Genomic DNA, 20,049 nt, shown 5'->3' with positions numbered 1-20,049 from the left:
CTCTTGTATATACATTCCTCTTGTATATACATCCCTCTTGTATATACCTTCATCCATTTGTACAGTTTTGTTATACCTCCTCCTCGCAGTCTGCTATAACATTATAGTTTCTCTCCCTCTCTGTCAGTCTGCTGTCTTCCCCTCCCCCCTCTCTCTCTCTCTCTCTCTGTGCTCTCCTCTTTGATCTCTCTTCTCTCTCTCTCTCCGGATTTGTCTTTAATCTCTCGCAGCCACATCCACTGTGACTCCCCCCCTTCCCCCTTACTCTTGTTGGCCTTGCTTCTTAACTTAAACAAAAAGTATATTTCTGTCTTGGCCATTTACAAAACTGAATTCATTTATATCTTTTTAGGCCTACTTATAATTACAATTGTCATGAAAATTAAGTAATACATTTGTGCAGTAATTTTAATGGTAGTAAAGCTCTGATTTGCAATCGACGATGTTTTTGTTTCATTTTTATTTAAAGTAATTTCAGATGCTAATAGTAATGCTTCAATTAAAAGACGATATCTTTTCAAATATCACAAACCTATATTCAATTTTTTTAATTATGTCACTAATTAGCATAAAAGATAATTGAAGAATCGAACGAATTGGCATTAGACGAGGTCCACCTTGGTGGGAGGTCTACCTTGGTGGGAGGTCTACCTTGGTGAAGGTCCACCTTGGTGGGAAGAGGGAAGGTATTAATGTAGGTTATCCTGACCCTCCTCAGCCAAGGGCGAGGCTGTCAGCGCTTGAGGGGGCTCTCCACGACTTGTTTTCCGCCAGACACTTTCTCCAAATTTAAAACGAAATGCTGTTTTATATATCGTATTCAATTTACATTCAAATTTTATTGTAAAAAGTTTCAAACTTATTATTGGTCACTACTTGGATCTGGTCAGGGTTTTGCTGGGATCTGGTCAGGTTTTTGCTGGGATCTGGTCAGGGTTTTGCTGGGATCTGGTCAAGGTTTTGCTGAGATCTGGTCAGGCTTTTGCTGGGATCTGGTCAGGTTTTTGCTGGGATCTGGCCATCATATTGGCCAGATCCCACCAGCATCAACCAGATGGGATCTGGTTTATGCTGGGAACAGGCTCCTGCTGGGATGTGGTCAGAGTCCTGCTGTGGCCTCTTCCAGTAAGTAGCCTTCAGACCGCCATCTTCCTGTCAACCCTTCAATTAGCACTGGTTAGCCACTCATGGGGCTCACGGCATTGTTTGTGTTGCATTGCAACACAAGGTTTGCTTCCTCATGGCAATATCACCACATTGCCTACGTTTAGGCAGTTCAATCAACAAAATATAGTTCCCCCATGGTCGGGTACAGGAACCCTGTTAGCTGTAACATTCTTGACCAAGTTCCGGCTGTCTCCAAGATGCAACCCCACAACAGCTGTCTTAACTCCCGGGTACCTATGTACTGCTAGGTGAACAGAGGCATCAGGTTAAAGGAAACATGCCAAATCGTTTTTTATCGTGCTCTGGGGATCGCGCCTCGGGACCTTTCGAGATAATTGTTTTGCCACGTGTGTGTTGCCACGTGTGTGTTGCCACGTGTGTGTAGCCACGCGTGTGTTGCCACGTGTTGCTATTACTGTTGGAATTATATGATGCTTTGGACTTCCTTAGAATTACGTTTCTCTTATTAAAACAAAATGGGATTCAAACCTCTGACTTCGTTAACTTTTGCGTCAACGTATAGAAATATTAGTTGTGTTGTTCATGCTGGCCGTTCCTCTTGAGTTGCCACAACATGCAGAAGACTAAAACAGACCCAAGACACTCACCCCTTACTTAACAAACCTCGGCGTGGAAGGCGTGGAAGGCGTGGAAGGCGTGGATTGGTTCATGAGTCAAATAAAACAAATCTCATACTCTTGAGAATATATTCGCTGCCTCACTCGCCCCGCCGCGTCCCTCGGGGAGCTCCACCAAGTTTTAATTTCTCGTGTAAATAAACCTTTTTTTCCGTGTGTGTGGGCTGGAGAGAAGGTTGCTTCAGCGATGCGTGCGTTTGTTTCCTAGAGTTTACTTGGTACCCCGTAGGCAGAGTAAACTCCCGCTGTCAAGTCTGGGGAGAACACATGTTCGTTTGAATTACATATTGGTATCTTGGTAGGAATACCTGCGGCAAGGAAGGAATACCTGCGGCACGGAATGAATACCTGCGGCACGGAAGGAATACCTGCGGCATGGAAGGAATACCTGCGGCACGGAAGGAATACCTGCGGCATGGAAGGAATACCTGCGGCACGGAAGGAATACCTGCGGCACGGAAGGAATACGTGCGGCACGGAAGGAATACCTGCGGCACGGAAGGAATACCTGCGGCACGGAAGGAATACCTGCGGCACGGAAGGAATACCTGCGGCACGGAAGGAATACCTGCGGCACGGAAGGAATACCTGCGGCACGGAAGGAATACCTGCGGCACGGAAGGAATACATGTCCTTACCTAACAACGTGTACGTGGGAAGTAAGATCTAGCTCTACGCCCCGCCTACCAGCCTTGTTGTACCTGTTGTGTTACTGTTTAACTATTCTGACGTCCAAATTCTTTGTCGAATCTGACCTTAAATTTCTGGATGGAGGTGGCTTCCACATCTTATTCTTTCAGGGCACTCCACTTGTTGACTGACCATACAAGGTACGAGTATTTTCTTGCGCTTATTTACATTTCAGGTTTACACCTGTGTCCTTTTGTCCTAGTTTCTCTCAATTGGAAGCGGCTGTCCTCCAAGTCGATTCGCCTCAGCACCTTGAATGTTGTGATCATATCCCCACTGTTCTTTCTTTCCGCTAGAGTTGTGAGATTTAGTTCCATTAGCTTATCCTTGTTGGTTAATCCTCTTAGCTCTGGCACCAATCTTGTCGGAAACCTTTGCACTTTGCAGTTTTTGTTTTATGCTTGATAAAGTGCGGATTCCATGCCGATACTGCATATTCCAGTATTATTCTAATAAATGTTATGTAGATTGCATTGAAGTAGTCCTGATTTAAGTTTTTAAACTATGTTTTTAATTTTTGCCAACGTCACATTTGCTGCCGATGTTATTCTGTTCATGTGTGCCACCGGTGTTAGTGTTAGAATTATATCCACTCCCAAATCTTTCTTTCTGATTGATGGAGTTGCCTTCATGTTGTGGTACAGTTGCCTCGTAGTCTCATCTCTTTCCCATCTTCATTACCGTACTTTTTGTTGCGATTGTATTCCAGCAACCATTTGTTTGACTACTGGAGTTTGTCAAGATCCTCCTGTAACTTCCTGAACTCCACCTCAGTTGTTACATTCCTCATTAGCTTTGCATCATCCTCAAACATTAACATGTACGAGCTCATACACTTGGGTAGGTGGTTGACAAACATTAGGAGCAGCAGCAGCGGTCCCTGGAGAGCGCCTTGTGGGATCTCACTTGTTTCGTTCCTCCAGCTTGAAACCTCCTCACTATGACTCTGCTTTCTGTCCTTCAGGTACTCCCTTATCCAGTTCAGTGTTTTCCCAGTTATCCCAGCCTGTTGCTCCATCTTGTACACCAGTCTATCGCGAGGAACAATGCCAAATGATGTTTTGACAATCTAGGAAAATAAAGTCTACCCAGCCTTCTTTCTTCTGTCTTATCTCCTCTCTCCTTATCTCTTGTCTCTTGTCTAAACCACATCACATGTGGGTCAGTATATACACCTGCCCGAGTCTTAACTCAGCACCCATCATTATAAATAGCCTGTTGTTGGCTTACCGTGAGCCAGACGCCAGCTCCGTACCTTCACTAGTTAGGTTAGTTATTATGCACCCCATACCCGTCCCGTGGGCGGTGGTGTTGCTCACGTGGTCCCACGTCAGCAACACAAAGTGAGGTGATTCGATGAAATATCTATGCCCAAGTTTACCACCGAGTGCTGTCGGGTCGTTGGGGATATAACCTCGGCTACCAATGAATTTTGTACAGTCACGGTTGGTCGGGTGGTTAAGGAACCGGGTACGCAATGTTGCATAGTGCTCCTGGCTATCTGGGTTCGAATCCTTCTGGGGTGTGGAGTTTTCAATTGCATATTGAGATGGGGACTATTCAAGTTCGCATATATATATATATATATATATATATATATATATATATATATATATATATATATATATATATATATATATATATATATAGTATACATGAGTTGATACAAAAATAATAATGCAAAAAGGTGCTTAAAGGTTATGGATCTCTTGAAAAACACAACAATGGGAAACATTGATGAATGTCACAGACGGGTTCGATCATATATATATATATATATATATATATATATATATATATATATATATATATATATATATATATATATATATATATATATATATAGTATACATGAGTTGATACAAAAATAATAATGCAAAAAGGTGCTTAAAGGTTATGGATCTCTTGAAAAACATAACAATGGGAAACATTGATGAATGTCACAGACGGGTTCGATCATTGTTGCAAGTCAAACACTTCTTCGAATTCCTCTGAAGTTGGACTAGTGCCCAAGACGCAACAGGCATTTCCCCTCTGAATCGCAACACTGAGGCGCTGGAACAAGAAACTTTTTGCTCTCTGGTCTTTTGTAGCGCTGATCAATTTGTCCCCCAATTCCTTCAGGAACTTCAATGCACATTTTCCCCACGAACCGAGGGTCTCCGAGCCGATCGGAACAAAGCTGTAGCAGTGTGCTAATATATATATATATATATATATATATATATATATATATATATATATATAATATATATAATATATATAATATATATATATTCCACAGTTAACTGCATTGAAAGCACTTTCATCTCAGCAGGGGGTCTACTTCAGAAGCAAATGACTATTTGACCAGTAGGTCGTATTGCTCAATATGGTATCTGGTATTCCTTCATCTTTCAGTGTGGTAAATGTGGCATTAATGTGATCAGTGGTATAGATCACTCTGTGCATGTATATATTTCATTCACTTGGGCACTAGGAGGTTCGAACCGACGACCCCTCGAGCGTCAGGTAGAAGCTCTACCACTGTACTATAAGACACCCAGATTACTAAAGATTTCAGAGTCAACAGTCCGCTGCCCAACTGAAATTTTTATACTTTCGCTGGCTGCTACTAAGTACATAGGAATTAGTGATCCATGTCACTGTTATATACATTGCCAACCACACTGTCGTGGAAATAAACATTTCATTCACTTGGGCACTAGGAGACTCGAACAACCGTTGACCTTCAGTTGGGCAGCGGATTGTTGTCTCCGAAATTTGCCGTATTGTGGCTCCATAGTACAGTGGAAAACGGAACATTACCTCAATTTCTCGAGCCGTTACCAATTTTTGTACATAGGTTTTTGGCCTTTGGGGACCTATACGTCAAAATGCGATGTGCTATCAGGAGGAACTGGTTGGTCCACCTACCAACACTGACGCCGAGCGGAGCACAACATTTTGGCTGCTTCCACCTGCACCGCCCCCCCCTCCCTCCACCAGCACCACCACCCCCCTCCCTCCACCTGCACCGCCCCCCCTCCCTCCACCAGCACCCCCCCCCTCTACCAGCACCGCCCCCCCACCAACACTGACGTGATTCACCCAGTAAAACTTGCCAGTGACCTCACTTCACTGGGCGGTTTCAGCAATATACTGTTAACTAGAGCAACTGCTGGCTGGCTTTATGGAAACAGGGCAAGCCGTGGCGGCGTCTTGGGAGCGCCACCAAGCCACGCAATACCTGACCTAAATTCATTAACCTGGCCCACCTGGCCTCGCCTAATCAGGTGAAGCATAGCGACGCTCAGACCACACACACTGGGTTATTACACCCCGCGACGCGTTGTTTACTGGGTATTTCAACTTGGTCGACGGTATGCGTCGTCCGTTCCGTTGTCTGATCGACATTTGAGTGTTTTATTCATGAATTTGAAATCAAATGAGATACCGGAATAGTATATCCAGGAGAAGTATCAGCAGGAGACAACGTGTTACGAACAGGTCACCGTGTTTGTGTATATATATACAAGATCACAAGGTTGTATATATATACAACTAGGCCAAGGTCACAGATGTATTTTGACGGGCGAAACTGCGCCATTTCGTATTTACTCGGTGACCTTTAAAACACGTAAACGTAATTAAAGAGAAAATCTAAATTTTGTGATGGCTTACGCAATAAGATTTACACTTGCCAACCTACTGAATTTACGTATAATACCACGCGATTGTATTCGTTATGATTAGTATGAGAAGCAATTATCATTTTTCATCAGTGACCCTCTGGTTGAGTGCTCAGTGACCCACTGGTTGAGTGCTCAGTGACCCACTGGTTGAGTGCTCAGTGACCCACTGGTTGAGTGCTCAGTGACCCACTACGCAGTATGGTTTCATATGTCTGGAATTATGTAAATAGAGAGCAACAATATGTATTGGTTAGTATTGGAAGTGAATGGCCACGCATGTGGTAGAATCTGTATCTATGTGTGTGGAAGTGTGTGTATGTCTGTCCAGGCCAGACACTTAGGGCTAGCCTCATCCAATTTCGCTGGGAAAATGGTCTGGGACCAGGTTCACGAAGCAGTTACGCAAGCACTTACGAACGTGTATATCTTTCCTCAATCTTTAATGGCTTTGGTTACATTTAATAAACAGTTTACGAGAATGAAACTTCCCAATCAACTGTTCGTAATGTTCTAAACAGCCTCCTGGAGCTTCGGAGCTCATTAACTGTCTAATAATTGTAAACAAAGCCGCCAAAGATTGAGAAAAGATGGACAGGTTCGTAAGTGCTTGCGTAACTGCTTCGTGAATCTGGCCCCCTAGCGTTCAGGACGAACATAGGCTGGCCGGAGTCACCATTTTCCCCTCTTCGCATCCCCCCCGGCCATCCCCTCCCTCCCACTTCCTCTCTTTCTCCATTTTACTCCCCCTCTTTCCCCTGTTTCAACATCTCCTCTTCTCCCTTCTACCCTGTCTGCCCTCTCACCCTACCATCTCTCCAGCCTCCTCAATAGTAGTGCAAAATTTTCGTAAGGGTAACATTGGCACAGTGTCACTTGGCACTGTTTTCTTTGACATCAATCCGCACCCGTCTATGTTGTGCATGTACCCAGAAGCAATTACTGTGAAAAGCTGGCTGAAGCTAGCCCCAAGAGTCTGTCCTTCAACATCAGACAGGCAAACAGGCATTGATATACAAGTGTGTGGGAGGGGGGGGGGGGATTGGCAGCACCCGGGTGTTCTCCTCTATCCACCCCCACCCCCGCTCTCTCCCAATGAACACCTCTCTCATCTCCTCTATCCTCCCCTCTATCCTCCCCTCTCCTCTCCCAACTATCCCCTCTCTCCATCTTTCTCCTCCAAGATCCTCCTCTTCCTTCTCATAATCTTCCCCTCTCCCACCACTCCCTCTCTCCTTTGCTCTCTTTAAACATCCCCCTCTTCTCCCCTTCTCCTTTTCTCGCCCCCTCCCCCTTCTCCTTCCGTCTTTAACCTCCTTTCCCCAACTCAGAACATGTAATACTGAATTCACTTTTATCTAAGTCTAGGGCCTGGGCCATCCATCTTTCACTGACTATGTGCAGGAGGGAGGGGTCACTAATGTGCTTGACCCTCTCTTAATAGAACCAACAGGGCCGACCCCGGCCAGCTTGGGACTTATCCCGTACTCCTAAACACTCTGCAAAGTTGGACGAGGCTAGCCCCTAGCATCTGGCCTCCAACTATGGACAGACACACATTTTCTCTTGTAGATAGAGACTAGGAGGGGTTGTCTCTCTCTCCCCCATATCTTTTACCCCCCTATCCACATATCCTCACACTTTGGGAGGGAGGGGAGAGAAGTATCAGGAGAAAGCACCAAGCATTTACTACTATAAAGTACTGGGAAGGAGTCAGGATAAGGACTTGGGATGGGACGGGTGGGAAGGAATGGTGCCCAAGTACTTGGACGGTCGGGGATTGAACACCGACCTGCATGAAGCCAGACCGTCGCTCTACCGTCCAGGCCATCACAAGGAAGTGTCTATATATATTTAATCACACTCGCTGGGGCTGAATAACAGGTGGTATCCAGGTGGTGGTGCCACCTGGATGTACCTGGCGTGGTTACCATGTGTTCCAGAGTAGGGCAACTGTATTGACCACGTGTGGGGAGGGGGCCTCCTCATTCCCCCTTCCCTTCCTACCTCCCTCTCTCCCCACTCCATCCCTCCCCCATTCCCTCCCCACATGTAAACACCTGCCCACACACCCAACAACATTAACCCGCGAGTCATTATGCCTGGTGACCTGAAGTATGGTGGGGGGCGGCCACACATGGGGTGGTGATGGTGGGGGGCGGCCACACATGGGGTGGTGATGGTGGGGGGCGGCCACACATGGGGTGGTGATGGTGGGGGGCGGCCACACATGGGGTGGTGATGGTGGGGGGCGGCCACACATGGGGTGGCGATGATGGGGGGCGGCCACACATGGGGTGGTGACGGTGGTCTGGTCATCGACTGACTTTGGCCTTGGACTCTGTAATAATATATTTATACGCTCTTCAAGCTGCTGCCTAGGAACACCGCCCCCTCTCGTGCCCCCCCCCTCCCCCGACCCCGCCAGCCCCCCCCCCCCCCTCCCGCACCCCCGCTGGCCCCCCCCCCCCGCCTGCCACCGCCCTTAGCGTCAAATTTGAAATATTTTTTTTCATAAACAAAAGAGCGTCAGAACTGAAGTGGTGTTTGCCTACGGAGACGCGAAGGAACTTGGCGCTCGTGACGGAGCGTGCCGCCGCCGCTGCTCCCTACACCTTGAGGAAAATATTTCCAAAGCTGCTGAAATTCAACGTTGTGGAAAATAGCGCCAAATCGTTGGGTATTAACTGTGAGGACAGGTTGATCCTGTGTTAGGGCTCCCCTGAGGTCGCGAGGGTTACACCAGGTTGTTGTGGGTGAGGCAGGCTTGTAGTGGGTGAGGCAGGGTTGTAGTGGGTGAGGCAGGGCTGTAGTGGGTGAGGCAGGGTTGTAGGGGGTGAGGCAGGCTTGTAGTGGGTGAGGCAGGGTTGCAGTGGGTGAGGCAGGGTTGTAGTGGGTGAGGCAGGGTTGTAGGGGGTGAGGCAGGCTTGTAGTGGGTGAGGCAGGGTTGTAGTGGGTGAGGCAGGGTTGTAGTGGGTGAGGCAGGGTTGTGGTCAGTTGTGCCGACATGTCATGTTGATGAAGGTGTGCCCAAGACGGACGAACCTTGCGTGTAGAAGTGACTGACAGAACGTTTACGATGTTGTGTGTTGTGGTGTGTGGTGGCGTTGTGTTGTGTGTGTGGTGTTGTGTGGTGTTGTGTTGTTGTGTGTGGTGTTGTGTTGTGGTGTTGTGTTGTGGTGTTGTGGTGTTGTGTTGTGGTGGTGGCGTTGTGTTGTGGTGTTGTATTGTGTGCGGTTGTGTTAGTTTGTTGTGTTGTCTGTTGAGGTGTTGTGTTGTGTGTTGTGGTATGTTGTGTTGAGGTGTTGTGATGTGTGTTGTGGTGTTGTGTTGAGGTGTTGTGTTGTGTGTTGTGGTATGTTGTGTTGAGGTGTTGTGATGTGTGTTGTGGTGTTGTGTTGTAGTGCTGTGTTGTGTTGTGGTGCTGTGGTGTTGTGTTGTGTCTGTTGTGGTGAGGTTGTGTTGTGGTGAGGTTGTGTTGTGTGATGTTTGGTGGTGTTCAGCAGTGTGGTGTTGCCGTGTGTGTGTGGTTTGTGGTGTGTTGTGATGTCCTCTGTGGTGATGTGTGATGTTGTGGTGTGTGATGTAGTGGTGTGTAGTGATTTAGTGTGAGTAGTAGATGTGTCCGTATTGCACTTTGTGATGTTGTGGTGGTGTTGTGTTAAGTTTTTGCTGTGTGGTGTGGTTGGGTGTGGTGTGGTGGCGTGTGGTGTGGTGTTGTGTGGTGGTGTGTGGTGTGTGGTGTGGTGTGGTGTGGTGTGGTGTGGTGTGGTGTGGTGTGGTGTGGTGGGGTGGCGTGTGGTGTGGTGGGGTGTGGTCTGAAGAACTAACGTGCTCTAAGTAATGCAGGTGTGGTGGCCTCACTCGGGGATCAGGGCAGGTGTCAATACTCGGCACTTGCTCTGCACGCGATTTTGGTCTCCTGCAGATTACCGATATGTGCAACTCGCGCACATGCCCGCGCGTGCATGATGCGAACCAAACCTTCCGGGGAGAGAGAGAGAGAGAGAGAGAGAGGAAGAGAGAGAGAGAGAGAGAGAGAGAGAGAGAGAGAGAGAGAGAGAGAGAGAGAGAGAGAGAGAGAGAGAGAGAGAGAGCGAGCTTTAGTGCACCATTAAAGTGCACTTGGCCCTAGTTTTCCACCTTACTCGACGCCATCCAAACTCCGCAAACATTTATTGGTTGTGTTTAAATATTAGCTCTGGAGCTGCTGGCTTGCTGGTAGGGGGATGGTTACAGTGGTGGTGGTTGCTGGTAGGGGGATGGTTACAGCGGTGGTGGGTACTGGTAGGGGGATGGTTACAGTAGTGGTGGTTGCTGGTAGGGGGATGGTTACAGTGGTGGTGGTTGCTGGTAGGGGGATGGTTACAGTGGTGGTGGTTGCTGGTAGGGGGATGGTTACAGTGGTGGTGGTTGCTGGTAGGGGATGGTTACAGTGGTGGTGGTTGCTGGTAGGGGATGGTTACAGTGGTGGTGGTTGCTGGTAGGGGGATGGTTACAGTGGTGGTGGTTGCTGGTAGGGGGATGGTTACAGTGGTGGTGGTTGCTGGTAGGGGATGGTTACAGTGGTGGTGGTTGCTGGTAGGGGGATGGTTACAGTGGTGGTGGTTGCTGGTAGGGGGATGGTTACAGTGGTGGTGGTTGCTGGTAGGGGGATGGTTACAGTGGTGGTGGTTGCTGGTAGGGGGATGGTTACAGTGGTGGTGGGTACTGGTAGGGGGATGGTTACAGTAGTGGTGGTTGCTGGTAGGGGGATGGTTACAGTGGTGGTGGGTACTGGTAGGGGGATGGTTACAGTAGTGGTGGTTGCTGGTAGGGGGATGGTTGTAAGAGTAGTTGTGGGTGTGTTGGTATTGATAGGAAATTATTGCAGCAGGTCATTTGGGTTCGAACCTGTTGCAATAATATCCCAGGAGCGGGGTATCCCAGGAGCGGGGTATCCCAGGAGCAGGGTATCCCAGGAGCGGGGTATCCCAGGAGCGGGGTATCCCAGGAGCGGGGTATCCCAGGAGCGGGGTATCCCAGGAGCGGGGTATCCCAGGAGCGGGGTATCCCAGGAGCAGGGTATCCCAGGAGCGGGGTATCCCAGGAGCGGGGTATCCCAGGAGCGGGGTATCCCAGGAGCAGGGTATCCCAGGAGCGGGGTATCCCAGGAGCGGGGTATCCCAGGAGCGGGGTATCCCAGGGTTACTGCAGTAAACTCCCAGCTTCTGGGACGTGTTTATCGTGGTGTCCCAATACCACTATTGAAGTCTCCGGTGCTGCTGCATGTATTTTGTGCTGTCATGACACCTGCTGCATGTATTTTGTGCTGTCATGACACCTGCTGCATGTATTTTGTGCTGTCATGACACCTGCTGCATGTATTTTGTGTAGTCATGACACCTGCTGCATGTATTTTGTGCTGTCATGACACCTGCTGCATGTATTTTGTGCTGTCATGACACCTGCTGCATGTATTTTGTGCTGTCATGACACCTGCTGCATGTATTTTGTGCTGTCATGACACCTGCTGCATGTATTTTGTGCTGTCATGACACCTGCTGCATGTATTTTGTGCTGTCATGACACCTGTTGCATGTATTTTGTGCTATCATGACACCTGCTGCATGTATTTTGTGCTGTCATGACACCTGCTGCATGTATTTTGTGCTGTCATGACACCTGCTGCATGTATTTTGTGCTGTCATGACACCTGTTGCATGTATTTTGTGCTGTCATGACACCTGCTGCATGTATTTCGTTGTGTCATGACACATACAACAGTGTTTCATGGTATCATGACACCATCTGTATTCTGTAGTGTCATATGTCATGTTTAAGGAGTTCTGCAGTTTTATGATATATTCAATGGTGTTCACGACCTCTGCTATACATGTTCTATTTTGCCATATTTTGTGTTATGCTTTGTATATTAATGTTATATTTGTTAGCTCTGTATTAACAGCTGTCGTTGCATAATATTAGCAGGTGCTGTCATATATGATATATATCCGTTGTCATGTGCCGTTATCGTCTGTTGTCATGTAATGCATGTATTGCTGTAGTTTACAGGACGCATCGTCGAGAATACAGCTGCATCGCACAAACTAACCGACACTAATTATACAACAGTTGCCACTCAAGTGGAAATCGGAGTTTGTAAGAGGAAGGTTTAGGTGGGTTATGCAACACGGCAGCTACTTGGAGAGCGTCCCTGTCATATTGGTAACTTGTACACGGCTTGTGTAAGTCAGTGATGGGAATAGGGTGATTAATGTGGTGTGGTTTGGCAGCAGGAACATGTCGGGGTGGACGGCGACCGCCAACAGCGGGCCGGCGGGCATCCCCGGCTCCGTCGACGACGAGGCCAACCTCCGTCAGCAGAAGCTCCTCAAGCAGGTGCGTTCCTCACTCACCTGTCTGCCCCACCTGCTTGGCTCACCTGTCTGCCTCACCTGCTTGGCTCACCTGCTTGGCTCACCTCCACTCACTCCTCTCTTATCCTTACGGTATCTCGTGATCAACTTCCCTCTCGTAGGCTGTACCTCACCTGTTGAGACGAGTGTAGACGCTTTCGAGTCGTCCTTGGCTAGCTAGCTACTCCGATGCGCTGGGCTGACTCCCTCTCATTCCTTCTCAAGTGCTCCACTGGTAGGGTATCATTATTAGGAAGCCGACGTTTCGGTCCGTCTTGGACCATTCTCAAGTCGATTGTGACTTGAGAATGGTCCAGGACGGACCGAAACGTTGTCGTCCCTTCACTTTCTAGTGTGTGGTCTGGTCAACATACTTGAGCCACGTTATTGTTACTCATCGCCTGCATATTATTATGAACACGTCCCTAGAGACCTTTCACCAGCACACTCGAGCAGTAGAGTTATAGAAAGGAAAGTCACCAACAAAATGGAACAATTTACTTAAACATCAGCATTGAGTGCAGACGATGAGTCACAATAACGTGGCTGAAGATATGATGACCCAAACCAGGAAACGTCCTCGACGTTTCGGTCCATTACGGACCGAAACGTCGTCGTCTCTCCACCTTCCGCTGGTCATCACTAGCATTCATTTCTAGTCTGGTGATAACAGGTGTTCAGGGAAAGTCGTCTCAAAGACTAGTTTGGTGCACATTTCGTGAAGTCTAAACAACATTGTGATTTTCCTCTGGTCACTTGAAACAAACTCTAAATTCACTTATTAATTACTCAGCCATTCCCTATACAACTCACTAATCGCCGAATCACTATAGCAGGTCACATACCGCCAAAGTTAACCGCTGGTTAACATCTTGTTATATTAGTGTTTGTGTCAATAAACCATATATGAAACAATATCCGTAATGAGGAAATGAGGTCCCTCGCCTGTTAATCGCATATTAACGATGATCAATACTCCAATTAATCATATTACTCGAATACACTCATCGCTGTTATTACTGCCTCTCTCATCTTTCTCTCTCTCACCTGCTCTCTCGACAAGTTTACGAGCACATACTGTTCAAGAATTCATGAACCAATATTAACAGTGTGATATTAACACAATATATTAATAAGTATACACATGTTGGCTGGCCTGCCTTCAACGTCTCTTTACTCAGGTGTCTGGAACCCTTAAAGTATACACGGGCGTATATGTATACAAACACACATAAACCTGATTTTATATATATATATATATATATATATATATATATATATATATATGTCGTACCTAATAGCCAGAACGCACTTCTCAGCCTACTATTCAAGGCCCGATTTGCCTAATAAGCCAAGTTTTCATGAATTAATGTTTTTTCGTCTACCTAACCTACCTAACCTAACCTAACCTAACCTAGCTTTTTTTGGCTACCTAACCTAACCTTACCTATAAATATAGGTTAGGTTAGGTTAGGTAGGGTTGGTTAGGTTCGGTCATATATCTACGTTAATTTTAACTCCAATAAAAAAAAATTGACCTCATACATAGAGAAAAGGGTTGCTTTATCATTTCATAAGAAAAAAATTATAGTAAATATATTAATTCAGGAAAACTTGGCTTATTAGGCAAATCGGGCCTTGAATAGTAGGCTGAGAAGTGAGTTCTGGCTACTAGGTACGACATATATATATATATATATATATATATATATATATATATATATATATATATATATATATATATATATGTGTGTGTGTGTGTATATATGTATATATATATGTATATATATATATATGTATATGTATGTATATATATATATATATATATATATATATATATATATATATATATATATATATGTATATATATGAGTGTTAATCGATAACATAATAATACACATTAATAATATTAACGAGTCCGCGCATCAACGTTTCTTATAAAATGTTCAATGTTTTTATCAATGTCTTGCGTTGTTGCATCAGAAAAGTAATTTTATTTGTGACTATACTCCACAATGCTGACGTTTCTTCCCTTCTTACCTATAAGCAGGAGAAGATAGCCCTTATGTATGCCCAAGACCCCCCCCCCTGGGCATAGGCTCAAACCCATGCCCCAGGGGGCCTTGGAGACCCGCCAAAATTAGGTCTAAAAATAAAATGCATGCGCTAAAAAATCATCATTGTATTCTTTTGGAAAGAGAAGTAGAAATAATCACAAGAAAAATAAAATACAGAATTTCAATTTCCAAAATTTTTTTTTGGCTTGCAAAGTCATGAATAATATCCATAGGGTTAAGTGTGCCCAAATGCTCTGACTCGATTAAGGAAAAGTAGTTCAACTTGGCTTTCATCCTTGACCTTGGGTAGTTCTTGGGTCGTGTTAGAGCAGAAATTGTTCTCTCCCGCCAGCAGATAGACGCCATCAGCCACTGGTACATTGACAGAGGTATGTATAGACCTTTAGAAAGACTGAAGCGAAGGTGTTTGAAAGCCTAATTGGGCGCACGTGCACCTCTGTGCCTTTAGTGTGCACATGCACCTTTGTGCCTTCAGTATGCACGTACAACACAATAACTGCTTCATAGTTGGCTGATTTCTTGTGCCAGACGCTGATGCTGTACCACTGTGTCATGGTTACTGTGTATCGTGCGGGTATACTGTGAACTGTGTTGGGTGAACAGTTACCGAGGGACGAGGAGCTCATTGTTAACGGAGGGTGTCGAGTATACCGTTAACAGAGAGTGGTGTTCGCTGAGGGGTGAGAGGACGAGTGTAACCTTAACAGGTCTTGACCTTTGAGTGACCTTAATAGAGACGAAGGGGTTACCAGCCATAGTCCCTGAGCATTGTACTGGTCTCGCCTGGAGTGAATGTCAACAGGCATTCAGGTGCGCGGGGTGGGGGGGGGGGGCAGACAGACAGACAGACAGACAGACAGACAGACAGACAGACTAACACACAGAGACGGATAGGTAGACACAAAGGCAGTATGATGTCAGAACAGACTGAAATGTAGATACAGGCAAAGGCAAAAATGCAGCTAGACAGATGCAGACAAGAAGGCAGACAATAAAGGAGACAAGAAGGCAGACAAGAAGGCAGACAATAAAGGAGACAAGAAGGCAGACAAGAAGGCAGACAATAAAGGAGACAAGAAGGCAGACAAGAAGGCAGACAATAAAGGAGACAAGAAGGCAGACAAGAAGGCAGACAATAAAGGAGACAAGAAGGCAGACAAGAAGGCAGACAATAAAGGAGACAAGAAGGCAGACAATAAAGGAGACAAGAAGGCAGACAATAAAGGAGACAAGAAGGCAGACAATAAAGGAGACGTACACACGATCGCCACAACAGTTAAGCACACTTGGCCTATACTTGTGTACACGTCATACAGGTTATACACTTACATTTAGTGGTAGAAATGTCAAAGGGAATGACAGAAATCGCTCTTGAAAAGTGTGATGTTTGTAATGGTGTAGCTGGTGTGTAGGTGACACCTGTTCACTCCAGCCACAAGGGGGGGGGGGGTAACGATGTGTAATAGGTTGTTGGGAGTGCATCACCTAATGTAATCACCAATTAACCATTAATGAGGTGGTGAGGTCCACATTGGCCATGATGGGTGAGTCAACATTGTCACGTTCTGCTCAATTATTCATGACCTGACCAGGTCATCCGTGAGGCTCTTGCCAGGCTCACCCCCTCTCCATTCCCACCCCCACACCACCCCACCCCACCCCCACACCACCCCACACCACCCCACACCACCAATCCCTCCGCGACCTCCTCACCTCTCCACCTTTGAAACGAGCAATTGTGGGGATTTGGCTCAATTTATTTCGCCATTAGCTGCTGTTATATTTTTCGCAAGAGATAACAGGCTCAGTTCATCTGTTTGGTCCAAGTTATCTCGGGATTAAGCTGAGGATATCTTTACCAATTACCGTCAAAGCATGAAGACATATCGTAATACAATTATCAGTTGTGTTGACAAGTTTTTAACTTTGGACTAGGAAACTGAGGACTACGGCCAGCAGCATGTCATGGTTTAACCTAGAGCCTCGCTACGAGGGCTTCGCCTGCAGCCTATTGACCCAAATGCGAGTGTGCTCCTATTGACCCATGCAAGGACCAATAGGAGCACGGAAGAAAACTCCATTAATCATCTATCTAATTAGCCAACCCATCCAGAACATCCATCCTCAAACTCAAAGTGATAGGAACAAAAATGCTAAATAAAACTATAGGCTCTCTTCGCTTGGAGAATCAGACATTCAATGATACGTATCAACGCCACATATAAAAACGAGGAGAGTTTGTTGCAGTTGGGAACCGCGCGCCCAATACCCGCTCTCTCACCCAGGGAACACAAACGAATTATTGGCGGCCGTAAAAATCTGTGCAGAAATATGGTATTTTTAAGGCTACGGCATGACTAGTTCTGGGGAGGGAGGGAGGTGGAGGGTCAGGGGGGGCTTCAGTTGTGCCAGATCTCACCGAATGATGAAGGTGAATGTAAGGGGGGGGGGTACAGGTGTGTTGTGGGGTGCCCAGGTGTGTAATGGGGTTGTGGAGTGCCATGCAGGTGTGTGCTGGGGTTGTGGGGTGCCCAGGTGTGTAATGGGGTTGTGGAGTGCCATGCAGGTGTGTGCTGGGGTTGTGGGGTGCCCAGGTGTGTAATGGGGTTGTGGAGTGCCATGCAGGTGTGTGCTGGGGTTGTGGGGTGCCCAGGTGTGTACTGGGGTTGTATTAGGCTTTGGAATATTTTAGTTTGCTTTAGTTGTATTTTTGTCTGGACTATATATATATATAGTACACATAGTGGCTTCCTGGGGCTCCATTACTACATATTGGTACCATCGACCACATGGTTACAAAACATATTAGTCATATAGTACACACTCGCCCTCATATGTTGGTAAACACCGACGAACTCACATACACACACACACACACACATACTGACAGTTAATTAGTAGTTAGTAACAGTTGAGTGATTGACAGTTGAGAGGCGGGCCGAAAGAGCAGAGCTCAACCCCCGTAAGCACAACTAAGTGAGTGCGAGCACACACACACACACACACACACACACACACACACACACACACACACACACACACACACACACACACACACACACACACACACACTCGCCCTGTCCCCCAAGGTCGTCAACAGAGACAGCACCGTCACCGTTTTCTGATGTCGATTCACAAAATGGACATTACCCATTTTCTATGTTGGGCTGTTTACGGGGAAAAAAACAGCTGAGAAATTGAATGCATTTGTAGTATACGATACGTGCTGACAATTCACTGCAATATTGACGCTTCTGGTTCAGTAAAACCACTTCAAAGTTGACGTTTGGCAGGTCGTGAGAAGAGGCTGCCTTGGGGGTGGCGGTGTATCCGTGAAGCTGAATGAGACCGGGTATAACGAATGGGCCAAACCGTTCAAAATACGTCTTAACCAGATACCGTCATATTGACATTTTCTAGGTTAGGTGGGTTGCTCGGGTTGGACAGTCTCTAAGTTAGGCACAGCTGTAATTGTTTACAAAGTGGCTAATTGAGAGAATGGGAAGCTTCCTCATAGTTCAAAGTGAGGGTCCAATTAATACTTTTTTGTTTTTTTTTGCTTTGCCACACGCAGCTATTTTTGTTGTAGGTTTACCTGTTTGTTTGTGCTGAACTAATGCATGCTTTATTTTGTTTGTTTACCATTGTTTGGAAACATTGTTGCGTGTTTGTTGGCGTTGTTGCGTGTTTGTATATTATTTTGCCTCTTGTGGTTTTTTTGTTCTTGTCTCTTGTTATATTGAAATTTGCTTATGCATCTTATGATAGTGAAGGTTGACAGTCTTGGTCATGATAGTGAAGGTTGACAGTCTTGGTCATGATAGTGAAGGTTGACAGTCTTGGTCATGATAGTGGAGGGTGACAGTCTTGGTCATGATAGTGGAGGTTGACAGTCTTAGTCATGATAGTGGAGGTTGACAGTCTTGGTCATGAGAGTGAAGGGTGACAGTCTTGGTCATGAGAGTGGAGGGTGACAGTCTTGGTCATGAGAGTGGAGGGTGACAGTCTTGGTCATGAGAGTGGAGGGTGACAGTCTTGGTCATGATAGTGAAGGGTGACAGTCTTGGTCATGGTCCGACAACTATAAAAGATGAATTTGAATAAATAAATAAATTATGAAAAAAAAATTAAATTAGTAATTAGGAATCTGTATAAAGCCTTCCCCCCCTCCCCACCTCCTTCCCTTCCCTCCCTCCCCCACCTCCTTCCCTTCCTTGGCTGTCGCAAAGTCTGCAAAGCTCGTCAACAGATGGAGTTATTCTGGTGGCATCTGGCATCATTTCAGAGGTACAGTTTTTCAGTTAGTTTGATGGGGCTTTCCTCTCTCTTCAGGGTCAGTGGCGTTGGTTAGCCCCCTCACACACACACACACACACACACACACACACACACACACACACACACACACACACACACACACACACACACACACACACACACATTTCCATACAGCTTGTACTGCAATGTGTGCCAGTCCTAGTCGTTTTTACAGTCACTGGTTCATATAGGGAACAGGGATTTCACACAGAATCATCCAATACATTGTCAGCTCTCACGCTCTCTCGGTAACTCTTCATACAGCTTTACTTTCATATAAAAGTATTTATTTATTCATATTTGCTGATGTTTCCCATCTGACTGCAATGAGATATCTCCCCCACCCTCCCACACACACATATATATGGACTGACTGCATCTTACTAGACTAGCAGAAAGCACTCTATTCTGTTCCTTACAGGAGGCTCCTTCTCTTATCTGACGCACTGGAGTAACTAGTAGCTCTTTGAAATAGAAAATTCAAATACACTAGGAAGCAGAGTGTACTGGTGAGTCTATGGGGAGGTGACTAAGACACAAGTGGAGCACCGCAAGGGTCGGTACTGTGGCTCGTGATGTTGCTGACCAAGTTGGCCAGAGTATTCCAAACTGGTCAAACCAATCACAACAGAGGAGATTTTGCTGAACTGCACAGTTTGAACTGGGTAAACTAGAGAAATGGTCTGACTGGTTATCATGGGTCAATGCCGATTAGTTCCGAGTTCTATTGACAAAAAAAGGGAGGAAAGCAGATTGGGCAAGTTTTCTTAGATCTGACATCTCTGTTCAGCTAGCAGTAAATAGGTACCTGGGAATTAGTCAGTTGGTGTAGATCGATCCTGGGGAATGGTCAGGCGTTGGCTGGAGATTCCCTGCACTTCCTCACGCTCTTCCCCACCTCCTCACACACTCTTCCACCTCCTCACACACTCGCCCACTCACTTTCTTGACTTCACTCTGCTCCTACCCTCACATTCACTCCATTTCACTCTCTTCACCCGTCTAACATGACCCATCCGTTCAACACGACCCGACAGGTCGATGTGCTCTCCTGGGTCTTGAGGGAGATGTATTTTGAACTGACATCTCT

At 46.2% G+C, this 20,049-nt stretch overlaps 1 protein-coding gene across 5 annotated transcripts in view; it reads left to right on the top strand.

The window, feature by feature from the left end:
- The window catches only part of ktub (Tub domain-containing protein ktub), a 251,643-nt gene that overhangs the window by 27,196 nt on the left and 204,398 nt on the right, over positions 1-20,049 (top strand). For all 5 annotated transcript variants that reach the window (XM_069332510.1, XM_069332512.1, XM_069332511.1 and 2 more), the window contains one exon: positions 12,442-12,547. In XM_069332510.1, the coding sequence (XP_069188611.1) occupies positions 12,442-12,547 (106 nt within the window). The remainder of the gene's footprint in view (positions 1-12,441; positions 12,548-20,049) is intronic.

Source organism: Procambarus clarkii, chromosome 27, assembly GCF_040958095.1.
Source record: "Procambarus clarkii isolate CNS0578487 chromosome 27, FALCON_Pclarkii_2.0, whole genome shotgun sequence".
Classification (NCBI taxonomy): Eukaryota; Metazoa; Arthropoda; class Malacostraca; order Decapoda; family Cambaridae; genus Procambarus; species Procambarus clarkii.
This window is presented reverse-complemented; position numbering and strand designations above follow the sequence as displayed.